Raw genomic sequence first — 23,393 nt, forward strand, 5'->3', positions numbered from 1 at the left:
CTTGTCTTTTAAATATTTGTCACACTTATTATCTCGCCCGTGGCCGTGTCCCACCAGCAGAACATATTTTAATTCTGTGTGTACCGTAACATTGGAACATGGTCAAATTAAGTACATTTAAAATGCCAGCATACTTTATCACGCTCCTTGAGTGTGAAGTGAATGGACACAATTATGTTCCAGTGCTTTTGTTAAGTTTATTAATGAAGTTTGTTTTCATAAATATGTTTGGATAAATTAATTGTTGTATCAATTAATAATATTGTTTCTAATATGTTTGGATTGATTAATCAGAATCAACATAGACTTTTTTTATATGACTTGATCTCTTGTGGTGAGGTGTTTTTTGGCTGACCTGTTGGTGTGACTAAAAGGCTCCCTCTATTTGCATAATAGATGCTGTAAGCTTACATTACAAGTAATAGTATGACAGCCATTTCTCCCCTCTGCTGTAGAGAGTTTTGGATAGAGAGGTTTTGTGGGGAGCAGACTGCTGAGAACCAGATTTTCTGACTCTGATAAGACCATGAAACATTCAGATCACAGGCTAACGTCCTGATGAAGGAAATTAGCTGGACCAAGAGCCCTTTTATGTGTCTCTCTCATTTAGATAAGATTAAATGGAAGGAACTCATCTGACTCTCTATGATGTGGCCACGTTTGATCTCTGTCTCACTCGCCATTAGTCAGGTGATGGGCAGCGCTTCTTTTAGCTTCCACCATGCGTTCAGATATTTCCTTGCTGTTCCTAATTTATCCACAAGATGGAGCCACTGCTTTATCTATAGCACTAATTCCTACAGAGGAATGCTGTGGGAAAGCAAATGCTGTCAGCGAGGGTAAAGAGATCATACAAAACAGCTTTGGTGATTAGCCAACATGTCCTGTTCATCTTCTTATGTCACGTTGTGTTCAAAGGAGACAGAGTATGATAAAGACATACAGGAGAAAATGGTGGATGTGTGTTGGTTTTGACATGTTCACTTTATAATCTGCATTCCTCGTGTCAGGTGTTCAAGTTTAGTTCATCTCTTTTTGCATTACTCTACTCACCATTTTAGCCATCCTCTCTTTTAGGGCTTTCTTTCTATTTTTTTATCTTCTTGTTTTCCTCTTGTCTCTTCCTCTGACTTCTGCATTCCATGTGTGTGCTTTTCATCCACATATGAACTATTCTACTCCCCCCTTTCCACTCTCCCTACTCTCCCCTTTTTTTCTGGGTATGTACAACAATAACATTGTCCTTGCAGTGGCAGTAGTCCGCCATCGATGCTAGTATGAACGCCTCACGTCTCTCGCTCTTAGGTCATAGTGTCTCCCCTGATATTGCCTCCAGGCGGTTTTGTGTTATGGTGGAGGGAGTGCAGGGCAGGGGCTGAGAGATGTTTGTGTCCCAAGGTCAGACAGCCTTCCTGAGGGCGCCCGAGGCTGAGACCTGGGCCCACTGGCTCTACACCTGGAGGTCAGGGTGGGGTATGGATGTCAGGCTGCTTTAATCAACCAAGCTGCAACTTCTGAGGCTCTACATGGTGTTCTCATTTTCTTCTGTGTGTGTGTGTGCGCGTGTGTGTGTGTGTGTGTAGCTCTGGCCTGACTTGCCACTGCTTTGATCTCTGGGCCTCAGACTCCAGACACATCTGATTCAATTATCCTCATCCACCTGTTGACTTAGAGGCCGAAGATTGCAAAGCTTGGCCCGCTTATCCAAGTTTCGCGCGCGCGCACACAAAAGCACTCACAAAAGCTGAAGTCCCAAACAACAGTGTTCTTGCAAAAGTATTGTATTGTAATCGTTAATGCTGCCGTCCCATTGTAACTGTGCATCAGCACTTTGATGGTTCTTGGGTCAGTTTGTGCATTTATAAAGCATTATTTACAACACATGGCATTTTACTGAGAGACTTCCTGGTGTGTAAATGGACAATCAATGGACATCAACTTAACTGTACAATATCATTATTTCATATTAGTATAGGGCTCCAGAACTGGGCAGCATCAAGACTGGATATTGTAATTCTTCTGGCCTCTGCACACTCTTCAATGAATTAATCATGAAAAACCAACCAAGAAACCTGTCTTAAAAATAATCTGACTCTCACTGAGGTGTTCCCCCTGAGCATTTACAAACCCTGGTGCTTTTCTAAGGATACTATCCAGGGTCGGATCTGTAATCCTTATTTGTGTCCTCATAACTGTCCACTTTATGTACCCAGAATCGGATTTACTATTATCTTATTTAGCACCAATCGCTTTGACATATTCTCTGACAGTAAAGTAAATATGTCATTATGTGACAAAGAAAAGGTTTAGTTTAGCTAATCTTTCTTAAATTCATCATTTAGATCAAAAAAGCCCTGAGAACAAAATACTTATCAGTCACTTATCAAAATATAACACCAAGTAATTTAATGCAACATATTAACACTGTCCATACAGTTAAATATAAGCTTTAAACAGTACCCATATATTTCAGGAACATAGCAATAACTTAGCCGGCCTTCCACTCGTTAGTTGATACTGAAGGCGTTTTCACTAAATTGAGGGATTTGAGGTTTCAGATACAAATGCTGTTTGAACAGATATCCTTCCTGTTCGATACTCGGCAGTCTTTCCAGAAACCTCACAGCAATGTCGCTTTCCTCTATGAGATAACGGCGCATGTGACAAATGAGGTTCAAAATTCAAATTTCCAGAAATCTAAAAATTAATATATGGGAGAAAAAGAGCGCCCATCGGCTCCATGCCGAGTGTGGAACAGTGCCCTCTAGAACGCAATTTGACGTCTCTATTAAATGACAGCGACTTTTTTCTTCTTCATTGTTGTCCTACATCCTTTCGTCTCCTTTCACATCTTCATTCAATTAGCATTAGTGGGCCATTAGTGTCTCATGTGCCTGCGCTTAATGAGATAGTGAGCTCCGTTAGGCCTTTGTGTGTGTGCGTGTGTGTGTGTGTGCGTGTGTGTGTGTGTGTGTGTGTGTGTGAGAGAGGCCAAAAGCGGAGTAAAATGAGAAGCGTGTGTTTTTGTGTGCCAATGAATATAATCAGTTTCCCTGAAAAGCTCCTTGTTTAAGCCATGATGGACCAGGACATGATGAGACAATGATTGAGGTGCATGATTATAAAAGGATTGTACAAGCCGTAGACTGCTGCCCCGTGGGCTGTCCGTGGAAACAAAGTGATGTATAGCAGAGACGTTTATTGTTCAGATGGGATGAAATACAGACCACAAACCATGCAACCAATGCCAGATGTTGATCTGTGTAAATAGCGAGGCAGGCTGCCTACGCAAGCACATTCATATGCAAACAGAGGGACAAAAGCATACACACACATTGTACTACAGGGTAACCTCTCACACTTTACTTTCTGCTTCTTTCTTTTCTCTTCCAGGAGAAGACTGCATGAGGAAAAGCCTCCACCACGACCGATGTCCTCCAGTCCACTCAAATATGATGCCAGGATGGTTAGTTCAACATGTTTCAGACTGTCAACCACTCCTCTGGGCTTCCCTGCCAGAGTTGTCTTAAAGGGACAGTTCACCTCAAAATCAGAAATGTATACGTTTCCTCTCACTAGTCGAGCTTTTTATCAGTATGTCCCAACACTCGGCCACTCGCATCAAAACAATCTAAATTGAGTGGCAACTTAAAATCCATCGCTGATGAGAGTGAAGCAACACGCACTTAATATTCAACATAGTTTTAAATGCATCAGCTCTTAAAGATTTCAAAAATACAATATTACATTATATAAAAAGTACATTTCGTTTCACAAACCATTAATTCCATGACACACTACAGGTAAGAGGAGAAATGTGTAGTTTTTTTTTTTGGGAACTGTCCCTTTTTTAAAATTCTACAAGTTGTTTTTTCAGATTTATAGGTCGCTGTGATGACACATTGAAATATTACCAGTAAACCCGCTGGTGCCAATACAAACAGTGGCCACAATGTTTTGCTTTCTTCTTTAATGTCGACCAATTTGGAAATTCTTGAACTTATTTCCCCATGAAGCCGAAAGGATTTTCCCTGAACTCATGAGTTGCTGGTTCAAGTGGCAAAAGTGGAGCTAAGAGTTGTGATCACAATACATTCTTCTACATACATTCTTCTACATTAACATTAACATACAGCTGCCTGTTTATTAGGTGCACCTAGCTGAAACTTACCTCTATGGAGGTTTTAGTGTCCAGTTTGTGTTTAAACTGTATTACAAAGGTGATGATGCAACTTAATGTTTGGGGGTTGGTGGTGCTGTTAAATGACATTATGTCATACTGAGAGATGTTTCTGTGATTCTGTTTCTGTTCTAACTTTGGTAGAAAATTGTTTGTTTATGTCGGACGGCAAAGCTGGTTTAGAAATATCTTTTCAGGGCTTTTATTGTGTCGTCAAACCACCATAAATCTCCCGAACATGTTCATGGTCAAAGACCATGTTTGCACAACTGCGAGTACATCAGTGGCCAAAAGCATTTGAGGCCATTCATACTTAGCAGTGTTGAACACAATGCGTTTAATTCCTGGTTCGATACAGAGACTGTGACACGCTGCTTTGAACAGCCGGTGACCCGCATACTCGGCATTCCTAGATATTGAAATGAAACGTTTACTCTGTTTGTGGAGGGTGAGGCTCTGGGACCTTAATGCCTTTTTAATCAGAAGGGGCATTTAATCCCAAGCTATTCATTCAGCCATTTCTCTGTCTGTGCAGTTCCGTTGAGATACAGCCAAGGTCCACACTCCACCAGATCCTAATCAAATTAAACAACATCTCTCCTTTCCCTATCGCTCGCTCAACTTTATTAGATATTTCCCCCATTTCAACCTTGCTGCCCAACTTCGACTTGAGTAAACTGATCTTGTATCAACAGAGAACCCCTGGAAGCATTCGAATTATACTGTATAAAAGAAATCCGGAGGCCCGTTGTAACAAAAGGCTGGGGAAAACAAGGATGACAGGCAGTTAAGCTGCATATGCCCCTCTTGTGGAATTTACTGCATGACGGAAATGATGTGGAACTGCCAAACATCTGGAGCGCTGTATGTGAGAGGGAGGAGAGCGAGGGTGGAGGAGATGGAGATAACGATGGAGTAGAAAGCTGTTAGTGCAGGAGGCGAACACATGTGGGTGTACTGTATGTCTTTAAGCTTGTAAGAACACAAAAAATAAATATGTTGTTGCCAAGAGTGGAATTATATTGTGTAAAAACCTCCATCACTATCTGCCATTTGCTTCCTAAGGCCAAACCTCCAATCAGAGAAGTCATTTGAATTCCCTCCTCTAATTTATAACTTAATTTCCATTTTGTTTCTGCTGTTTACACACTCTTACACTCACGCTTTTTTTTTTTTTTAATCCTCAGGTGGATGTGAGGCTGAAGGCAGAAATGTCTCCCGATGACAGTGACCTGGAGGCTTGTCTCAACAGCTGGAACCTGGGGGTGAGTCCAGGGGCATGCCTTGAGCTACTTAGTTACATGCAGCTGTCATGCTGCAGCTCATCCACGGTTACAGTGAACCTGATCGCTTGAGCTCACGAGTTCACCTGAATCAAGAGGGCAATGGTGCTGAGCTGTATTGCCTACACACGGCTAAACAAAGGGGACTCTTTCACCTATGTCCTCTGAAACCACTTCCTTTAGGCAGCTCATTGCTATTGTGGGATGTGAGGGTGGGATGATGAGTGTGAGAAGGGTTGTGGTTGTGTAAACTGAGCATTTGAAGATGTGTGCGCCTCTCTTATCTGCTCTGGCTGGAGTGCCGCAGGCCAGGGCTTGATAAGCACTCTGCCCTCATGTTCTTTTATTCCCTTATTTATTCCCTATCTCCTCACCAGCATGACCTTGAGTTGCTCTTTTTCTTCTCCTTGTCGCCTCTGTCCTCTCCCCCACATTACTCACACAGATGTCTTCTACACTCTACAGCACAGCCGCTCTCACTTACTGTCGTTTTCTTCTCTTTCTCTGAACTGTTTCCGTCTGTCTTCTGCTCTCTTTCGCTCTCTCTGGCACTTCTGTCCGTCCATCTAACTCCCTCCGACTCTCTCCACGTTACTCTCCCTCTCTCTTTCAATTCGAGGGTAATCTGAGGTATCTATCAGCCGACGTGAAGCCGTGCACTGCCCCGCTCGGCACTCGTCTGTGTTGAGACGCTGATAAGAGGCATTGCCTGGCAACGCTCCCTCAAGCCTGCATCTTTCAAATCAACAGATGTTCTTTCTCTCACTCACACTCACACTCACACACACACACACACACACACACACACACACACACACACACACACACACACACACGCGCGCGCCAACCCCCTTCAAGTTTACAGAAGTTTTATAGATGCACTGCTTCAAAGCGCCCAGCTCCAACGAAATTTGAGCACGACCGAGCGTCACTCTATCAAGAACATCTTTAGCTTTGCTTTAGATCTTCTGAAGCGGTCCGTATCGTTTTGTTCATTTCACCCCTAATGTAATAAAGTCTGTGTAGTCAGCATGGTGGCCATGCTGGACAGCAGATTGCTTCAGACTCAGACAGGAGTTCCAGCTGCAATGTGGCCTGTTAGAGTTGTATCTCTAATGGGACTTGGCTTACTTTTTACATGCAGAATTCAATGGTAGTGCCTGCCTCTTGGGCGTCCATTGTCTGCGGTTAAATGGGTGTGCTGACGGCTTAGGAAGCCATCAATCACCGTGTGTTTGTTTGGCTGGAGATGCCAGGCCTTGTGATGTGGAGTGTTCCTCTTCTGCATCCGTCCACGCCAGGTTCCAATGACACAGGACGCTGTGCCAGCTGCGAGGCTGGACAAACATGTGCACACACAGGAGCATGTGTGTGGGCGCGCAGGATACGAGTGTGCGCACAGGCATACGTGTGCACCAAATCCAAGTTTAGTATCGCAACACTGTGCCAGCATTGCACCGCAGCATTTAGTCTACATGTCTTCCTTGCTCTGTGGGCCGTGCTCAATCAAATCTGATGACTGGCTTGTTTGTGGGAATAAAAATAAATCCCATTCTTGTTTTCAGCCTGGGCACTAGTTTAGAGGGATATTGATTGATTCATCACTTGGTAAATATTGATTTTTCTTTTGCCAGTGCCAAATTTAAGTAGCAATTCATCATACATCGTGGCACGCACCATTGATGCTGCTCTGCGCTGATGTATTGAGTGGTCTGGTCTTGTTCGTGTGTCTCACGGTGTCAAGCCGGATGTCACCTTTTGTTGGGAGCTTATAGCATGTCAGCTAACAAAATGTCTGACCTGTTTTTACCTGCATCACGACTAAGTCGGGAGGGAGAGCTGCTTTCATCTATTTCCGCTGTCACTGGCTCACCCTGAAGCAACAGATTGTGACTTTATCCTCGTACAGTAGCTAACTATTTTAGTGCCAAGCTTTGAGGTTGTTTGAGGTTCTGTTCGCTCATCCTCCATTCCTTCTGGATCGGCTTTGTGTGGGTTGCGCCACCTCACAACATTAAATCCTTTTCATTTAACTGCAGCTGAATAAGTCCCGCACATCCCTCCTCTTCCTCCTCCTCACTTGTTCTCCTCCTTCATCCCCATGTTAAAGAAGCTTTGCAACAGAACTGTTTACAGTGCGTCAACGCTGTCATCTCCAAAAGTCGCCGTCACTGCTTTGGAAGGCCGTGATCTTGCCGCTAGTTAGCAGCCCCTATAGACAGCCTCAGAGCACGAGAAAGAAACACTGTATGATAATAGTGTGAGTTCACAGGAAAATAATGGGGTCATAAAGAAATGTCAAATAGTGGTTGGAAAATCGCAAGTTGTCAAGACCAAGATGTTTTGGTAGTTTGTTTCACAGTCAGTGATCTGTATTGATGTAACGCTGCAGAGTCATTTGGAGTGTGACCCTTTTGTATTCAGGTTAACAGCTCACTTTTTTTTCCATCTCTTGTGTTTCATATTATAATCAAAGGACATGCCGTGTCGGTGTCTGGCAAGAATGTATACACATTTGTCTCCATGTGACGGTAAACGGGCCGGGGATAGTTTACAGATTAGTGGTCCTGAGTGTTGACAAAAGAGCCGTGTTGGGACAGCTAAGACGGGCTGAGAGCGGAAACCGAGCGGGCCACACACACAATGCCTTGAAGTAGCCCGACGCATTCTGTCTTTCTAAACAGACAAGAGTTGACGGAAGAGACTCCAGCCACGGCACCAAGCGTTTGATGTGTTCCCCGCATTGTTTATGACAAACTAAGGGCGGAGGTTAGATTCTGGTCCTGGTGGTAAGGCTTTGTGAGGAGGAGAAGAAGAAGAAGAGAAGTCTAATGTTCGTCTGTTTACTCTTCCAGATTGAAAACCCCAGGTATTTGCGAGAGAACCCCATTCCCTTCTCTCCAGTAAGTGTCTCTCTTTTGGTCTCTTGTGCTTTTATTTATTGTTACGTATACAAAAGTGCTGCCTTTGAACTCCTCATCACTCCTCATCACCTAATCTCGCTCCTCCATTATCTCTGTAGACTTTCAAGCCGGGTTTTGGGAGGAGCAGCACCCTAGCGGAGGATCAGGGCCCACAGCTTGCACACAGCAAGGAGGTGTACAGCACAGTAAGAGCCCTTAGCAAACCCCAACCGTACCTGAAAGCCTCTGGGTGTGACTTCTTTAATGATTCTCTGTTTCACATCCAAAGGCACATGATATTTAAAGCAATGTTCATTCCAATACGCCTAAACTCTTGCTACTCACAGTTCAGTATGCTCAGCATTTGTATAGAAGCAAGTGTTGAACACACACAGAAGTCAAAGCTCTCTTGACTGCTTTATGGCCCATTACAGCCATTTACATCCAGCTTTGTGCATAGTTTGTATTGTTGAAATGGCCAAGGCGAGCGTTGCTCTTAGAAGACAAAAATAATGCCGGTTCCCAGTGATGACAGTTTTTTCCTTATGTGGATTTAAGCTGAAAATCCCATTCTGAAAGCATGCTTTGAAGTCTCTGCCCCTCCCCACCTCTCCCTTCCTTCCACTCCCCCCCCCCCTTCCCGACCATCGGCCTTTACCCGCACTGTTAAATATAAAACCGAGCATGACTTGGCTGTAATAGCCGTGGCTTTTCATGTCTGCTTGGGGAAAGCGCTCCAGTCAGTTAGATGGGCTTCACCGGGAGAGGGCAGAGAATGAAGGGAGAAAGGGCAGAGAGAAAGGATATGAGACATGATGGACAACAATGGTGTTGCTTATTTACCTGTCATAACAAAGTTCTGTTTGTCATTCACATGCAGAGACACACACACACTCCTCCATTCAACTCTATGGTCATTTTTTTGGCTGTTGTTCAGGATCTTTTTCTATTTGATAATTAAGAATAGTTTGTCCGTCTCTTGTATGTAAGTAGTATGTATCGTGGAGTAAATACCATTCGGATTCAGTATGTATGGCCTTGACTTATAGCACAACGTTTTAAGAGAGAGGAAAGTCAACTGACCTGTCATTTCCACTGAGGCCAGCATGCTCTCAGTATGGGAACCAGTTCAGGAAAGTCACAGAGAAACATTGGGAGGGACACATTGGGAAATTAGAGGAAATGGTGCAGAGCTGCAGTATTTTCCCCATGGTGCTTAGGTTTGTGCAATTTGCCTGACGTCAATCTATTGCATTTCTGATGTATTCTGCCATATACATAAGTTAGCTTTTTATTGGAATTAAAATAAAGCTGTAGGGAAAATATGAGTGAAAAATAAGACGTGTCTATGCATTGAAAGAGAGTCTGTTAAAAGTGTGTGTCGCTGCCTTACATTCTGTTCCTCCAAGGTGTATAGAAGTCACTGTCAACAGACTGTGCTTATGCTTTTTATCCATGTTGTGGCACCGCTCTCGAGAAGGCAATTTCAGCCGGTCGTGTGGTCCTCCCATTTGGCCAAGACTGAATTATCTCAGCAACTACTGGATTGATTGCTATTATTATTTTTTTACATTCGTTTTCCCAAAGGATGATTCGTATTGACTTAATGATTCTCTGACTTTTCTCTCTCGCGTCACCAGCAGGTCAACGTCTTCACTCGTCCTGCGAAATATTTCAACATCTGCTGGACCGATTGGCACAAAATTTGGTCAAGATATTAATGATTCCCACACGATGTATCCTACTGCTTTTGGTGGTCCGCTGAATTTGCCACCATGAGGTTGGCATTTGTATTTTTCAGCAAATTGCAGTTGGATGGGTTGCCATGAAATTTGCAATCTCCATGGTGATCCTTTAACTTTTCATCTAGCCACCATCTGGTCAACATTTTGAAGTTGTCCAATACTTTGGTTTACGACCTGCAAATCTAATGACATTCCCATCAGCCATATGCAGAACCTTCTCTTGAACTCTGCTGCATTGTGCCAGTGCATCTCCGATTCCCATTGTGAGGTTCTGGGAATTCCCATTTGACTACACCCTCTGCCCTGTAAAAGAGGAGTTATAATAGGTCTGTGGTTTATGACATGCTATTGTAAAGCCCCTTTTTCTTCTGTTTTTTTTATCATTTTAAGATGGCCCCACTGATCAAGTGTCTGAAGTCACCTTTAGCAATTAAGAGAGTTAGGTGGGGTTTCAGGACCTCTGAACCCCACAGGATACAGCTCTTACCACACACGTAGTATTTTTCTATAGAAGTGACTCGAACCACCTATCCCACCCGTAACCATATCATCCTCAAAAGCCACATTAAGCTTTCATCATGAAGCCTCGAGGCCTTGTCCAACCCCTGCCATCGCGTGGCTGTCTAGGCCCGGTCTAGGAAATCCCAGTGACATCACTTCCCCTTAATCCTGAGAGCCTAGTTGAAAATTTACCCAGGTTTAAAGTGTTATACACGCCACATGTCATATAGCTGGTGGCGGCTTAACGAACCTCTCAGCTTTCACACCAAACTCATCAGCTACTGACTGCATTGATGGGAATGCTGACTGCTCTTTTCCAATGGAACAATGAGTGGCAGCTGAGAAACTTCACCGTGAGCATTGCTTGGAGTCCCTTTGCTTATACAGTGCGTTTGCTTACGGCCGAGTTGTGGAAAATGTCTGGCAGGAGCAACGAAGTCCCGCTAATCCTTCAGCACGCCCTAGAAGTGCTCAGCATTTATGAGGGCTGGGTCTTTATTTGGACATTAAATAAAATGGCGACTGAAATAGGCTAAGGCATAGGACCGAGATGTGTGATCACAGAAGAAGATACCGAGAGGCTCCCCTTCTTTCTTTTAAAGTTTGCATGTGATTGCGTGCGTGCTGTCTTCAAACCAACCCCATGGTTCCTGACCTGAGGGATTGCTGGCACGGCACATAAGACGAGTGTCTTCGTGTTAAGCAGCAACACTCTAATGGTCACAAGCCACTGACTGGGGATCAGCTCCCTTTGCTTTCGGTTGCCGTAATGATGCAGTCTCTTTAATCTAAGGATCCTCTGGGATGGAGCGTGAGCTCTCAGCCCGTGATTTAGAGGGCCATAGCCTTTCTTATCTGAACGTTTTTCAAAGCTAAAAAAAGATCAAGCTCGTGAGCCTTAGTAGTTTAAAGAGGACGAGCTCCTAAGACTGATTCTGGCTGAGAGACACAAGAGACCAACCATGTTCCATAATGATAACGTTACTATTTAAAAAGCCATTCTGTCCTCTGTACTTGGTTCTTATGTATTTGATGTATTTATAGCAGACTTTTTGAGTAGTACTCTGTTTACTTTCTCTGTACCCTTCTTTAAAACTATAACATACATTTCAGATATTCAAAAGTTGTTTTTATCCGACCATACTATCTGGACAGACTGCAGTAAATTAACTTCTTGTCAGAGTGTGGAAATGACATCTAGCTGCTCCTCAGTAGATAGCAGAACGCTGCGTACCGACTATCCTCAAGCATCTGTGTTTACCGAGGATGAAAGACTTACTGGGGCATTGTGCATCTCAGGCAAGACGAAGGAGATGCACAAACGCAACCTTGCTTTGTGGAGCCCGAACAGTTAGCAGACGATTTGAGAACACATCCCTCTGAGGAAAAAGGCCTTGACCCCCCGCGCCAGTTTTGAGAGCAGAAAAAGCAGCTGTTTCCGTCCTCTCCTTGCATTCCATCTCTCTTATGCCCTCGCCACCACTACCCCTCTCCTTCTTCCCTCCCACCCTATCATGCTTTCATGAGCGGAGAGTCAAAAAACATGGCATCTTACAGCGCTCGCTACAACTCTGAAGAAGAGAAGAGGGGGAAAAAAGCTGTAGCATCCAGTCGGGCTGATTGAAGGCATCTCAGACGCCTTAGGTGTACGACATTCCTCCTCCTCCTTCCCTCACTGACGACTTTATAAACAAGTTTCAAACGCCCCTGATCTAGTTTGACAAACTTTCTCCAAAGAGCTTTTGAAGAGAGGATGAGAAAGTGACACCCCCACATGTGCTTTTTTTTGGGGGGCGCCAGCAGAATCAGGTCCCCACTTACTCGTCTGCGTTTCAATCACTGCCATCTTTCTCTCTCTCTTTCTCTCATTTTCTTTTGCTGTCCCCCTTCTGCTCTGACAGGTCTCCTGTGGTCCCGTCAATTGCACAAGAAATGGTGGTAAACCAAGAAAAAAGATAACGTATAAAGCGAGAACACTTAACAGAGCTTTGTCAAGGATAAATAGTCTACATGTAGATAAAGTGCAATAATGGGGAGACGCATCTAGAAGGCAATGTTATGCGTCGTAGATGGACTTTTATTTATTTTGACTCAGAATGATCCTCCAACATTAAGTTCTGACATCTTACCAACATATAACTCTTTGGTTATATAGATGCCACCGTTTCAACACTAAAGCACCGGATGCATATTTTTTCCCCTCAAACAATCCAGAATGCTGTTGATGTCTGTCCTGTATTATATTGCATCAATATTTATACACTTAACTACACTGTAATTGAATATTATTTTTAATCAGGCCATCATCACAGCTGTTCTCCTTTTGATTTTTACCCAGTGAAGGTCTAATGTGGGTCGACTGTGCCAAGCAATGTCATGGGAATTTTCTCTTTTTAATTGTTTTGATGACTAGAACAAACAAGAGCTGGCCGCGGGATATTGTTAACCACGGACATGTTCACACACACACCCCCACACTTTCAAAGGAAGAACATTGTCACCCTGCTCCGGGGTTGATTAACACGGCAGAACAGACGGTGACTAAACATGAGTCGTGACTTCAAAGTGAATGGTCAGCCATACTTCTGTCTACGGTTCTGTCTGTCTTGCCATGTGTTGTGTGTTTGTCAGCAGAGGAGACATGTTGTGTGTAATTTGTAGCAAACCAACTCAAAAGAGTTGGGAGAAAAAGGCTGAGAAGAGCATATTGTTTTAAGAAGCGTATGGGATTTACATAAAACCGAATGATAAAAAAAATAAGCTGCTCTTTATTTTGACATGAAAACATGCCGTTTTTTTCTCTGGCACACCCTCAGGCAAAGTTTTCCTTTTTAGCCCCACTAGCTGTAAAGTTCTGTATTAAATACAAAATGTGTAATGAGCGTTTCGGCCCCACAGGACTGCTGTTCTCGGCTGACGGTCGGGATATTTGTGACTGATATTGTCTCGCCAGAGACGTGATAGTTATTTCCAGTAATGATGAATGACTAATCATTTTGTTTAAAGAGACCATAGAAGAATAGGTCTTTTTCTTTTCTTTTTCGGGAAGGCGTCTAGCTTTGGGAGATCTGCTCCAACATGCACACGACAATGCTGAACTTTAAATCCTCTGAAAACAAATGAAGACAGCCACTCTCTTAATAATGAACTGCTTTGTGTTCTCTGAAGTGCACACAGGCTGTCACTTTGTTGTGCTTACTATAGACTGTCATGTACACACACACACACACACACACACACACACACACACACACACACACACACACAGTTGAATACATCTGAGCTCCACGCTGTTTTTTTGAAGCTCTGCTCACGGATAAATGTTTTAAAATGTTAATGTGGTTTGTCTCATCATCAGCTGCGCTTATGCGCGAGACGGGACACACTATCTTCTTTCATCCAGATTCATGTTATCTCTTTTATCCTGTCACACTATATGATGTCTTTTTTTTCTCCATTCTCTAAAATAGAAAGTTCTCAATGTTTAACTGCCGAGAACAATATTTGTTACTTGTGTTGCCTTGTAATAACTAATATTTCATCCTTCAAGCAGATGTTTTCTTTTGCTTACCAACTTTCTTTCATATGTGGAAATAACAACGGATTCACTCAGTTAGTTGGTTTAGCGTTAAACGTGTTACGGATATGACATTTGGTTTTCTATGCGTTTCCAGAGTGAGATGAAGATCAAAGTGCTGGAGTCCAAGCACCAGGAGGAGAAGCTGAAGCTGCAACAGAGACACGATGCAGATGTTGAGAAAGTAAGAATCAAAATAGAAACGTAGTAAATACTCTGCCCCCCTATCTAATTACAGGCTGTAGTTTCTAGCGTATGAGAAAAGGCATATTGACTTAATTTCAGAATTTCTAATGAGTCTTTCGGGCAACAATAAACTGTAGCATCACAGGTCACGCCACAATACAATTGTCTGTGGGGAAATGACAAAGATGTAAATTAGGTAAGTTATTAGTGCTTTGATATCCATTATTAGTTTTGGCTAAAGAATAATTTATGACAATTGTTGATGCAAAGTAAACCAGCAGACCTCTTATACAGATGCTGAATGAAGTCCAGTCAACGTCCTCTACGTTTATACTGTAGTTTGTAATGCCGAGATATTCAATTGGTTATAGTTTGACTGTCTTTGCAAATAAATTGTCTTCTGGCGTAAGAAGCCCAGTCAGAGCCTGAATGGGAAGAGCGTAGTGGGACCATGGCTGGATCCCTTTCTTTAAAGCTTTTCTTTGGTTTGCGATTGGCATGAAATACTTGTCTCATTTTCACTGAATACATCTCATCAGGCAACCATGATTTCAAGTGTTTTTTTTTTGTTTTTTTTTAATCCTCATAGTTTCACTTATATTGAGAAATAACACACACAGTTTTTAATGCCTTGATAATTTCTCCTGGGGATAGTGGACAGGCTGGTCTGTTCACTTGAGTGTTCATAAAAAACTAGTTAACCCGTTTTACGATGCCCATCTTTGGCACTTGATTCTATTATGGTGGCTAATGAAAAGGAAAAGAATAATACAGATAATCAGCTCCTCAAAGCTCTTTGTCAGCGGGTGAAAATAGCAGTAAAGCTGGTTTATTTCACACTTAGTGCCCATCAGTTCGGCTGCAGATCAAGCACCTGGGGTCTGTCACATCCCCGGTATGACTTGCCTTTGCTGCCACAGGAGCTTTTAATAAAAAGGAAAAAACACTCTAATTTTCTCTCCACTTAAAGATGCCCATTTGCTTCTTTGTATTTGACAAGAGACAGGATGACAGCCAGCTCTCTCCCCCTCGCTCCCTCTCTTTAATTACATACAGATTGCAAGTTATGTCCGATTTAATTTCCTCAGAATTGTACCCAGTATTCCCTCTAAAGGCTTCAAAGGGGAGTGATTCAGGGGTGCCCTCTGAAGCGCCTGATGGTAGGTGGGCAAGCTAAGTTTAGTTTTAATTAGGCTCTTTACTGTATGAATAATGTATATGTTGCCCAAAGGCTCCTGGTCATTGTGGACAAGGTAATGGAAGAACAGTGTGTGGACCAGTGCTGTTTAGTCCTAAAATATTGAATAACCTCAGGTGAAGATATTTTTTTGATCGTGCTAATGATCCGAGACTAACGGTAGAGCACAGTGGACACCAGACGACAATACAGGGTAGTTAAGAACAGTTATTTTTTTATTTGAATGCCATATGGATTCAATTACATTAGTGTTTTTGTTGATACTTTTGTTTCTGTTCCTCTGTTTACACAGAGAGTATACTCGTGTTCTAACTCTATTATTAGATATTATAGGTGTGTTTCTTTTTTCTCCACTTCACTCCTTTCACTGGTGATATTGGTTAAAGTCATGGATGGAAAGCTGTATTCCCACCTGCATTAGGATGTCTTATAAAAGCCTAAAATGAGCACCCTAAAAGCTGTCATTTCCCACGTTCTAGTGCACTCTCCCTGGACCTGACTGAATTTCCCCGCCTTGCTCGGTGGACCCCTAAAAAAAAAAAATCCAACAGTCTCTGGGCTGGATAAATTGGAAAAAAAAAGGTGTATCCCTAAATGTTTGGTGAACTTTGCTCCAATTGCCTCCTTTCATCTCGCCCATCCCATTCACACAGAGAGGATGACAGGCTGGGCAACTAAGTGCACTTGGATAGAACAAAATGCTCGAAAGATAAAGTCGTCGTATGGGCTTTGGGACGGTTCTTGACGAGAAAATAACCACTCTTACTTTGTGCCATTTCAGCCAGAAATTTAGAGCATCATCTGTTGTTGGAGAAGTCTGTTTTATTCTGTCTTGTTATTTGGATGAGTGATACCAATGTCATTATGAATTCAAATTTATAATATAATAATATGCATGCATATTATGCAGTTGTGACATCTTCCTCCTCAATATGGAGCTTGCTAGACTGTCCTCTTATAGTGGATCTCCAACTCTCCATGGCCTTATTTAACTAATGGCTCGCAGATGGCTGCAGCAAGCAGATGCAGTTACTTCATCACACCTCGGCACAGGTGGTTCACTCAGATGGCATTTCACTCCTTATGATTAGATAGGCATGTGGAGGATGTGGTCTTGTCAGGTCATACAGTGAATTTTGTAGACAAACTGTTCCATGTCCTCTTAAATAACATCCTAAATGTACTTTTTAAAAAAAAAAAATGTAATCATCAAGATTGCTCATGAAGGTCTGTTTTGTTGCAGCAAGCTAGCAGATTTCTTCTTCTCTGCGTTTCTTGGCGTGTTGCACCCACCTGTGCAAAAAAAGTGAAACCATTGCCAGGAATTCACCAGCATGAATATGCATCTGTAACGCAAAGACCCGCACGTAAAACATTACTCCAGAGGGCAGCTAGTGGTCAGAAACTCCACAGAGTGCCTTTAAGAGGGATGCACAGGTTCCAATGCGGTTTGTCAGTTTGGGCGGCTGTGTTCCCTTCTGTTTATATTTGTTCTACAAGTAAACTTATACGTTTAAAAGCTACTGGTGAAAGTAAAAAAAAAAAGGCACTTTAACAAGAACATCTCTCATGTATACTTGGCAGTTTTCTCAGCAGAAAAAAGAAAAACTGAATATTCTCCGGTATGTGTTTTTAAAACAATCTCCCTCTTTCTCTTGAGATTCTGGACCGAAAGAATGGTGAGATTGAGGAGACGAAGAGCGTTTATCGGGCCAAGCAGAAGGAATCGGAGGAGATGATCCGTAAACTGGAGAGGAGAGGTGAGAGGTCGCAGGATTGCAGGGCAAACTGGAAGGATGTTTATACTAGTGTCTCTGAACACTCAGTGTAAAAAGCCCAAAAAGATACAATTCCACAAGAGACTGTGCTGGTGTAGAGTGACGTTCTCCAGCTGTGCTGCTTAATAACATTTTTAATCGCACAATGTCTGACTTTTTCATTGATTCCCTCTTCCCCGTTCCTCTCTTACTCCTCGCTTCTCTGCTCCATTGTGTGTCTCTCAAAGCATTTCAAGAGAAACGAATAAACTTGGCAAAGGGCAGTGCTACTGGCCATTTTATTGCAATATCTTTATTGACATTGATTTACTGACAGCGCATCAATGGGCATGACTGTACATCTGCGTTTGCGTGTCCGTCTGTGCTCATAGCCAAAGGCAGGGCCTGACTGCTCCTCGTGTGTTTTGTGTGTTCACTTTTCTACAGTTCAAAGTGTGCTGCGGGAATCCCAGGTCATCTGCGAGAGCAAAGAGAAGCAGATCGCTGAGCTGAAGAAGATGTCGGATCAGAGCACCGACTCCCTGAAAAACGAGTGGGAGAAGAAGGTATGAGGGAAAAGTTGAAGGGTTTGGATATTCTGCAGCCCAACCCCCCTGTAAGCAGCCCTAAGCCAGAGGAAGGCCGTTTGATAGCTTGAGACTGGCAGACTTCGCTGGAAGCAGACAAGCTCTGCTGTAACCGTTAGAAACAATATGTATTCTTTCATGCTGTGCTTATGTTAGTGGGGTTTTTTTTTTAGCTGAAAAATTAATGCTCTCTGCCCTGGGTAAATTGTGTTTTCACTCCCGATAGTTCTAGCTAACCAAGCTCCATTAGATCCAAATGCAATTTCCACTAATCTCTTTAGGGTCACTTAGGATGTGATGAGCTACAGTTTGTCTTAGATGTAATAATAATAAGAAATCTACTTCGCTTTACATAAATGAGGTTTATTCCCCTTGAATAAGCAAGACATTAGATGCATCAAGAAATAGATTATAAAAGAGATGGTGGAAGTGAAGTGAAGCGAAGTCGTCGTGGGAGCCAGATCTGTGACTGATGCGTAGTTATTCTCTGCCCCTCCAGCATCATGCTGCTGTGACCGAGATGGAGCAGGAGAAGTTTGAATTGCAGAAGAAGCACACTGAGAGCATCCGGCAGCTGCTGGAGGACACCAACCTCCGACTGGCCAAGATGGAGGCCGAGTATAACGCTCGGTCGCAGGCAACTGTGAGTACAGCAACAGGGGTTGGTGTGCACATTATTATTTGCAACCGTTTTATGCATATGGGAACATTTGGGAACACTTTGAACATGTTTTAACTTATCCCACACTTCATGTAACATGATTTAACTTGGATTAGTATACTCATGTTTATTCCACCCGCCTGTCAAGCGTTCGCTTTCTGCTCCAGACTTTCACTGGAACAAACAGGATTCTAGGTGAAGAGATGGGTGTATTTTTTTCTTTTTGCATGAACGTCCTTGCCTTGTTTAGCTCTCAGGAAAGTGTACACATGTGTAAAAGCTCTAATTGTAAAACAGTGACCATGTGACTCCATGGCTCAAATGAAGGGAGACTTCCTGTAACCTTTGGGCGAGAATGACTTGCATATCTTACCTCTGTCATCTTTATAAAGGTCTTTGATCTTTGTGTGCAGTAAATCACACATACACGCATACACACACACACACACACATATACACTCACACACTCTTCTCAAAGCTACAGTTTCTTTGATGTCATATGAAAGGATTTGGGTTTTAAGTGGGATCGTGCACATTACACTAATAGGGATCGTCAACACCAGAGGCCAGTCAAATACACTGCTTCATACATAGTATTGTTATTATTATCAGCGTTTGTGGACTCTCATACACATCACACATACACTCATATTGCTTCTGGCTGTAATCTGTCAGCAGGCCAATATTTAAAAGGCATCAAACACTGGACAGTGCAGGGCCGGTGGTGAGGCCCCTCTTTTAATAATTAAGGACAGACAAGACCCAAGAGAATGAAAAGAGCCCCTGTCACTGTAAATTAGCTGCTATAACACACACACACACACACACACACAGACACCTTCTGTAGGAAGTTCAAAGTGAACTTTATCTCAGGCGAGTTATTACAGCACACTTTTTTTGTGGTTGGTGTCTCGAACCCTAAATCTTTAGAATCAATGTTGTCTTGCGTTCTTTTTTTTTTGTGAAAAGATTCATTTTGCTCTGTTGACTTGTCGCTGATGGTTATACTAGTATCAAATATTGAATATATCAGTCAGAAGATCTGAGTTGATCCAATATGCAGATCTTTGTGCTTGGGGAATATTCAGTCCTCCACGACTTTGACCCAGGAGCTTCAGTAGCTTTGAGCGTGTGCTTTGTACAGTTAATGATACTATATGCCGATTTGGTTTTCAGGCTGCTCCTCCTCCTCTGCTCACTGTGAGGGGGAGACGTAGCTGCCAATAAAAAGTTCATGCCCAGAACACAATGTGAAAAGTTCACAGGTAAAGTATGCAAGCCAAGACAAACACAGATTTATGATTCATTTTCATTTTAAATAACAGTGAAACGAAGACTGTCCATCTGCCCAAATCTGTTTATACTTCTATCCACGCAGATCAAAGATCTCGCAACAGGCTTACCGATATGTCAGATGTTGTTATTTTTGGACGTACCTATGCACAGGGCAGAGCCGATAGAGTGACTGAGTAGGTGTTTGAAAAGAAAGACAAGCCAGTATCTGCCGAGGTATTGCGCCATTCAAACTCTAGACTTTAGTCCTTGCATGTCCATAATTAAATGACTGATGATGGAGATGTGATTAATATGATCTTGTTGTTAGAGTTGAACTAGTAGGAATATCCCTCTCTTTGTACTGCTGATTGTTGAGCTAGTATTTTGTTATTTTCTGTTGTTAGGCCTGTGTGTAATAAAGTGTATAAACCATACATTTACTTAAACTCAATAGTTTCTTAAAGTGGTATCGGCCTTAGAAAACCATATGTGTGCATCCCCAGTAATACTGCAAACGTTGCACAACAGTCATGCACAACAGTCATGCATATACACCGCCTGACAGGAGATGAGTGATGCAGATATTCCAGATAAAAAACTGTCCATTTTTTCCTCTCTTCCAACTTCAAAGACAATGTCACTTCTAAATCTCTGAAGAGGAGCAGAGCTCATAACGTACCGTATGTATTATGCTCTTCACACCTTGTAATTCTCCTTCTGAAACACCTAATTAGGGGACATAATGTGCTCCCTCTTGAGTGTGTCCAGGTGTGCCCAGTCCAGCCTTGGCTCTCTGGCAGGAGATGAGAAGAAGCGCCTCTCCATACTAAGTGTCAGCACGCGTCCCAGCACAACACAGGGCCCTTGTTCCTTTTCTCAGCACCCTACGCCGCTAACACAAATATCTCTCACCAGCCTCGCCGGGCGCTGCTCTCGTACTCTGTTCAAACATACGGCTCCCTCCTTTTTGCCGTCATTCCGCCTCCTGTCATCGCCAGCCTCTGTCATCGTCTAAATTGACTAGCACGCTCCATCTTTAATCAGCGCCCCGTCATCGCCTTTATCAGCCGGCCCACGCCGCATTCCACGCTGTAACAATCGCACACATACAGAGACTCGCATGCAGGGCGACAGCGTGCACAGAGGGGACGTTTCTTTTCATCAAATCGGTGCCGGAAGAAGCCGTCTGCATCAGCTGGTCTTTGATCATTGTCTTTATTGAAAATCTGAATCCTGTTTGATCTTTTTGACATTTTCCAATGAAATAACTCAACAGTGTTGGTGTAATCTAATCTCAGCCACAACACATGTGATTAGTTGGACAGTGAAGTTTCTCTGTACATTAAATGTGTTTTTAAAATTACACTGAAGCTCAGTCTGGTCTGCACCTTGCCGTGTGTATACAGTATTTCCATTTTTCTAGAGCATGAGAGACAAACAACACAAGGACCGGCCGATCAAAATATTTCTCCACAGCGGCGCATGTGGCCAGAAACTACACAGTGTAGCTTGAAGCAGCTGCGACTTCAATAATCCTGTTGCAGTCAGATTTAATTAACATGATAACGATACACACTATACTTTTTTTGAATAATCAAAAATCACCATTTCTTGCCTGTATTTCTCCAAGCAACAAATGGAAACTATAGCTTGGAGTTACAGCTCGAGACACTTTTCAAAGGCTCAGCAGTTGACTTGAAATATGTTCACTTAACAAGATCTGTCTGTGGCACTGAAGGGTTTCTTCTGGTTTGAGCTCTGGTGCAGTTTGTAAAGAGATGTTTTTGTTTTTGATGACTCACAGCTATTTTGAGTAGCCAGTGCAAAACACTCTATTTTAAGTCCGACCTCAGCTTTAGAGCTAAATACAAATCCTAACTGAAGAAGGAGGTATCTAGTTTGCATTTCTCTTTAATTTAAAATATTTTACAAAATTATTCGGAGAGGTGGTCAGCTACATTGTTAGCCACATTCTTCCGCAACCAGATTTCTGTGCCTCACTTCACTATGGGAGCATGCAATCCTCTGACCCATGATATATTTCCTGGTTTAAGCCGTTTGGCTTAGTGATTTCTGTATATGCTTGTGGTCCAGGAGCAAACGGTGCGTGAGCTGGAGCTGCGGGTGAAACGGCAGTCTGCGGAGGTGGAGAAGGGCAACGCGCTGCGTCAAAGGATGACCCAGGAGAAGGCCCAGTTGGAGATTCACATTGCATCCTTTGGCGCCGAACTGCAGGAGGCCAACAGACGGTCCGTGAAATAGGAAGCGATAAAGGGGGGGAGAGGGTATAGTTTAAACTTTGCATTTGCCAACGATAACTAGGTTGTCGCAATGTTCTCTTTATTATACAATATTGAGGTCTTGCATCACGTGTTGCTGTCAAGACGCATGTAAGGCGCCAAGAAATCCTTTAAATCTGCTGAGACAAATATTACAGCAACGGGCAGGTGAAGTGACTCGTGTGATTATTTAATTGGTGAACGGGAACAGGTATGTGTTAACCTCCCTGTCGTGCTCTTTAACGGTCCACAGGAATGTGATCCTGCAGAAGGAGAAGGAGCAGCAGAGTGAGCGGCTCGAGCAGACTGTGCAGAAGCTCCAAGCCAAACACGAGACTGACCTGATCCACTTGCATCAGGAACATGATCTGTCCGCCGCCAAGGTCCACACCACCACAACGCCTCGACAACGCTCTCCCTCCCTGCCCGACTAAACTGACAGTTAATTGATTCAAAATACTAATTTGTACCGGAGTGTTTTTTCACGAGTTCCTCTCTGTTTCCCCCTTCCAGTCCTCCGAGGTGATGGAGGACTTGGAGAAAACTGTAGTGCTGCTCAAACAGCAGCAGCAGGACAGTCAACACCGAAGACACCAACAAGTCAGGGTAGGATTTGGGTTGTTGTGTGTGTGTGATTGTGTACGCCTGAACGTAAACTGCATCTTTTCTGTTCATCCTTGTGGCAACACTATATATGAAGATGCTTAAATTTAGAACAGGCTTGTCTTTGTTTGATGTGTCACAGTATTGCCTCCGCCTAACAGTCATCTTTCACATCATTTCAACTCTGCTTCCTTCCAGGATCAAGAGATGAAGTTTCACCAGGAAAATGATGAAGTGCGGATCAACTGTGAGAAAAAGGTATCGTGTACTTCAGAAGAACCGATCCGCTGAGCTCCTTAGCTTCCGTCGTTGCATTAAAACAGTCCTGGACACAGTCATTACGGTCAAGTGGAGATCAAAGCCTGGAGTCACATGTTTCTTTTTCGTTCCCCTTACTTTTATGTCTGGTCTTGTAAAATCAAGGCCGTGATTAACAAGTAGATGAAGGACTGGGCAAAGAAGAATAAGAGGATGGAAAATGTAAGATTTAGCATAAAAGTTATAAAGCAAAGAAAAATAGACTTTCTTCTCAATGAAGTATGCACTGACAGTGTACCCGGGCCTAAACCTAACTGCCTTTACTTTTGAGGGACCCTCTTCAAAGCCATAGAGCAGCTGTAAACCATAGAGAGAAGAGACCAATCTTAACAATCTGAGC

At 43.0% G+C, this 23,393-nt stretch overlaps 1 protein-coding gene across 1 annotated transcript in view; it reads left to right on the forward strand.

Annotated features, from left to right (window-relative positions):
• The window catches only part of cep112 (centrosomal protein 112), a gene marked incomplete at both ends in the record, with an annotated part of 88,092 nt that overhangs the window by 2,263 nt on the left and 62,436 nt on the right, over positions 1–23,393 (forward strand). Inside the window, 12 exons of the mRNA XM_079233626.1 lie at positions 3,394–3,466; positions 5,368–5,445; positions 8,319–8,366; positions 8,486–8,560; positions 14,287–14,373; positions 17,234–17,333; positions 17,778–17,896; positions 18,417–18,560; positions 21,948–22,102; positions 22,386–22,515; positions 22,646–22,738; positions 22,934–22,993. Coding sequence (XP_079089752.1) covers positions 3,394–3,466; positions 5,368–5,445; positions 8,319–8,366; positions 8,486–8,560; positions 14,287–14,373; positions 17,234–17,333; positions 17,778–17,896; positions 18,417–18,560; positions 21,948–22,102; positions 22,386–22,515; positions 22,646–22,738; positions 22,934–22,993 — 1,162 coding nt within the window. The remainder of the gene's footprint in view (positions 1–3,393; positions 3,467–5,367; positions 5,446–8,318; positions 8,367–8,485; positions 8,561–14,286; positions 14,374–17,233; positions 17,334–17,777; positions 17,897–18,416; positions 18,561–21,947; positions 22,103–22,385; positions 22,516–22,645; positions 22,739–22,933; positions 22,994–23,393) is intronic.

Source organism: Taurulus bubalis (genome assembly GCF_910589615.1).
Source record: "Taurulus bubalis genome assembly, chromosome: 17".
Classification (NCBI taxonomy): Eukaryota; Metazoa; Chordata; class Actinopteri; order Perciformes; family Cottidae; genus Taurulus; species Taurulus bubalis.